Source organism: Populus euphratica, unplaced genomic scaffold (assembly GCF_000495115.2).
Source record: "Populus euphratica unplaced genomic scaffold, PopEup_1.0 scaffold2627.1, whole genome shotgun sequence".
In the NCBI taxonomy this organism is placed as follows: domain Eukaryota; kingdom Viridiplantae; phylum Streptophyta; class Magnoliopsida; order Malpighiales; family Salicaceae; genus Populus; species Populus euphratica.
In genome coordinates, this window is record NW_011502449.1 from 14614 (window position 1) to 18114 (window position 3501).

Below are 3501 nucleotides of genomic sequence, written 5' to 3' on the forward strand. Positions count from 1 at the left end.
TATATATATATATTAACTTTGGTCGTTGAACTTTACTTTTAAATAATTGAATCATTTTAAGTTTAAATTAGAATCCAATTGCATGTTTTTTTTGGGTGAGGGTTGTGTTGAAAAACAAAGAACTAAAGTGAAAAAATTAGATCAAATAGATGGCAGATCTGTAATTGGTTTAAAAAGTTATTTTGCACCCTTTATCTTTTTAAGCTATTTGCTAATAAGTCTTTATAATTTTTTAAAAATATATTTTGGTATTAAACTTTTTTTTTTTTTTTTTATGGATGAGAGTGAAAGGATTACTAAATTCTAGTTTAAAAAGAAAAAGTTGGTGTTGAGGAAGATTTAAGCCATCAAAACAATTGATTTTTATGTTAAATAATTTCATATAATAAAAGGAGTTATAATTAGTATTCTTTTACCTTGAAAACACATAATAAAGCAGATTTATGCTAGGAATTTTTTTTTTATTTTTAGTTGATTTTGAATTTTAGACTGGTTTTTAGCTTTTTTGGAGGCTATGGATTGATTTAACAAGTTTTCTAGAATGTTTCCTAAGTATTTTGGGTAAAAAAACATAAATAATCCTATTTTTTCTGGACAAATTAGTGGCCAGATTCTAAAAAAATAACATATCTTTTTCTCTATTAAACTTAAAAAATAATTAAAAGCTCATGCACCAGGGTCTGACCTTGCAGACCCATAAATGAGACTTTTTTTATTGGGACATGCATTAGGCCCAACAATATCTAATCTCATTTTTTATTTTTTTCAAGTGTTTTATATTAATGACTTTTTATGTGTTTTTTCAAATAATTTTTATAATATTTAAATTTTAATTAATACCCATTCCCTATGATTTTTTTAATTATATTAAGCACGTTTAGTTTTTTAAGAGGTTAGTGTGATTCATTTATATTTTTTTATATATTTTATATAGATTAAATATTTTTTTTATAATATTTTTAATATATGCAACATTGCATAATATTTTTTTTATTTTTATTTTGTTCAATAAATTTTATATATGTATCAATCTCAATTACAAAATAATTTTCATAAATAAATTCATTAAACAAACTCACATTGCAATATTAAATATTTTTTTATCTATATTATTATCTTAATTTTTCTAATTATATTTTTATTCATCATTGATTACTTATTTATTTATTTATTTATTTATTTACGTAATGGTTAGTGGTTTATTTAATTGAATAAGTGCATAAGTTTTTTTATTTACATTTTTATTTTTTTATATAAAAACCATGTTGAAAAGTTGAACATGCTTAAGTTTATTTGATCATGTATTTACGTTTTTAATTTAATTCTTATTCTTATGATTTTTGATTCTTTAACTTTTTTATAAAAGTTATTTTCTTTGTAATTTTATTTTTCAATCCAAGTTGATAGCATATTGTTTTCTCTCAATGAATTTTTTAATTTTCTTGAATAACGATTATATTTTTTTTTAATTATATTAAGCATGTTTAGTTTTTTCAGAGGTTAGTGTGATTCATTTATAACTTTTTTATATATTTTATATAGATTAAATATTTTTTGTATAATAGTTTTAATATGTGCAACTTTGCATAATATTTTTTATTTTTATTTTGTTCAATAAATATTATATATGTATCAATTTTTTTTTATAAATTAATTTTTATAAAAAATTCATTCTCATATTACAATATTAAATATATTTATCTATATTAGTATCTTAATTTTTCCAATTATAGTTTTATTTATTGTTGATTACTTTTTTTTTCATTTATTTACATAATGCTTAGTGATTTATTTAATTCGATGTATAAGTTTTTTAATTTATATTTATATTTTTTATATAAAAACCATGTTGAAAAATTCAATATATTCAAGTTTATTTGATCATATATTTACGTTTTTAATTTGATTTTTATTTTTATGAGTTTTAAATTTTTTAACTCTTTTATAAATTTTTTTTAATTCTAGTATTCAATTCAAGTCGATAATTTATTATTTTTTACTCTTCTTATTGATTGATTTTTTTTATATATTTTTTATAATTTTTTAAATATATAATTCAAATAAAATTAATTAATTTAATTAAATTTACTATTGATCAGGAATAGAATGCATTTGCAATACCAAAATATTCTACTGTAAAAATAATACGCACCCGCAGCGGAGCTCTAACACCGAAATGTTATAAAAGGCAAAAAGTATACCGAATACAGGGGAACTTTCCTCGTCGGCCACCGACCTTGCACAGAAATCATCAAGATAACCACAGGTGAGGTTCCAAAGAAGTGCCACATGCTGGCTATCAATTGGGCTTTACTTTCTTCTTCAGACAACAGCTATGAAGTACGTGTAAAAGGATCATAGCTTCTTTATTGAATAGCTATTCGGACGAGGACATTTGTCCCCCCAAAGCCTGTGCATATAGGAGCTGAAAGCGTGTAGAGTTAACAATTAAACCAAGGAAAATCATGGAAGATGGCGTGACAATAGCTGAAAGCTTGTTGCATCTTGAAGAAGAAGAAGATGGTGATAAGAAAGCTAATCTTCGAGAAAGTGGAGAAGATAGGCCAAGTGGGTCATTACTGAACCATGTCTTCTCAAACCTGGTCTCTAGAGGGGAAGCTGATCATGAAGAAAAAGGAGTTAAAGAAGAGAATGGAGAGAAGAGAGGTGGACTACTGGACAATATCATATCCAACTTGGTTTCTCCCTCGAGTAACAAAGAACAACATGAAGTTTCCCAGGCTAGAGATGGCGGAGGAACAACTGAAGATCAAGCACAAAAGAAACAGAAGGTAACAGTAGTTGATGAAGAGAGTGAAAAAGTTAAGGCTGAAGAGGAGGGTGGTGGAGAGAGTGAAAAAGTGAAGGCTGAAGAGGAGGGTGGTGGAGGTGTCATCCATCACATTGTTTCCCACTTTCTTACATCTCTTCCAGGTGCTTATATTAAGAAATTAATGTTGCTTTGCTGCTTATATTAAGAAATGACATTTTCAAGCCTGTGGATGTGTCTCAATATTCTGTGCTTTTTATAAACAGATGATGCTGCTCCAACAACTGACGAAGCCACCATTCTTATTCACTCCATCATCCATGACTAAGGGGAATAAGCTTGTAAAGATTCTGGATCTGTAAATTTGAACGCAGAGGGGACCTGTCACTTTGTATTTCCTAGTGATTTTTCTTTCTTTAGATGCTTTTCTCGCTGTATAACGTGTTTTCTGCTAATTCAATGTATTATATTTAGAATTCCAACGTTCAAAACTACAGAGGCTGTTCGTCGGGTTTTTTTTTTTTTTTTTTGTTGGCGGGAGGAAAGACTGAAGTAACTGAGAGAAGGCGTTGGCAGGAGGAAAGACTGAAGTAACTGAGAGAAGGGGTGTGTGGTTTTGCTTTTTATGAGAAATTATTCTTTCAATTATTTCTTTTGTTTTTATATTATTTTCATATTAATATTAAAAATAAATTTTATAAAAAAATATTATTTTAATATATTTACAGACA

The 3501-nt window shown here is 26.2% G+C and overlaps 1 protein-coding gene across 2 annotated transcripts; it reads left to right on the plus strand.

Moving 5' to 3' along the window:
- The first annotated feature begins 2221 nt into the window (after positions 1-2221).
- LOC105119189 (uncharacterized) lies at positions 2222-3261 on the plus strand. Of its 2 annotated transcripts, XM_011017309.1 has the most exons (3): positions 2222-2828; positions 2868-2934; positions 3037-3261. In XM_011017309.1, exons 1-3 carry the CDS (start codon positions 2466-2468, stop codon positions 3096-3098), a joined length of 492 nt encoding a protein of 163 aa, XP_011015611.1. In that variant the 5' UTR covers positions 2222-2465; the 3' UTR covers positions 3099-3261. The 2 variants fall into 2 exon arrangements, with proteins under 2 accessions (XP_011015611.1, XP_011015610.1); XM_011017308.1 differs by having other exon boundaries at positions 2222-2934.
- Positions 3262-3501: the final 240 nt, after the last annotated feature.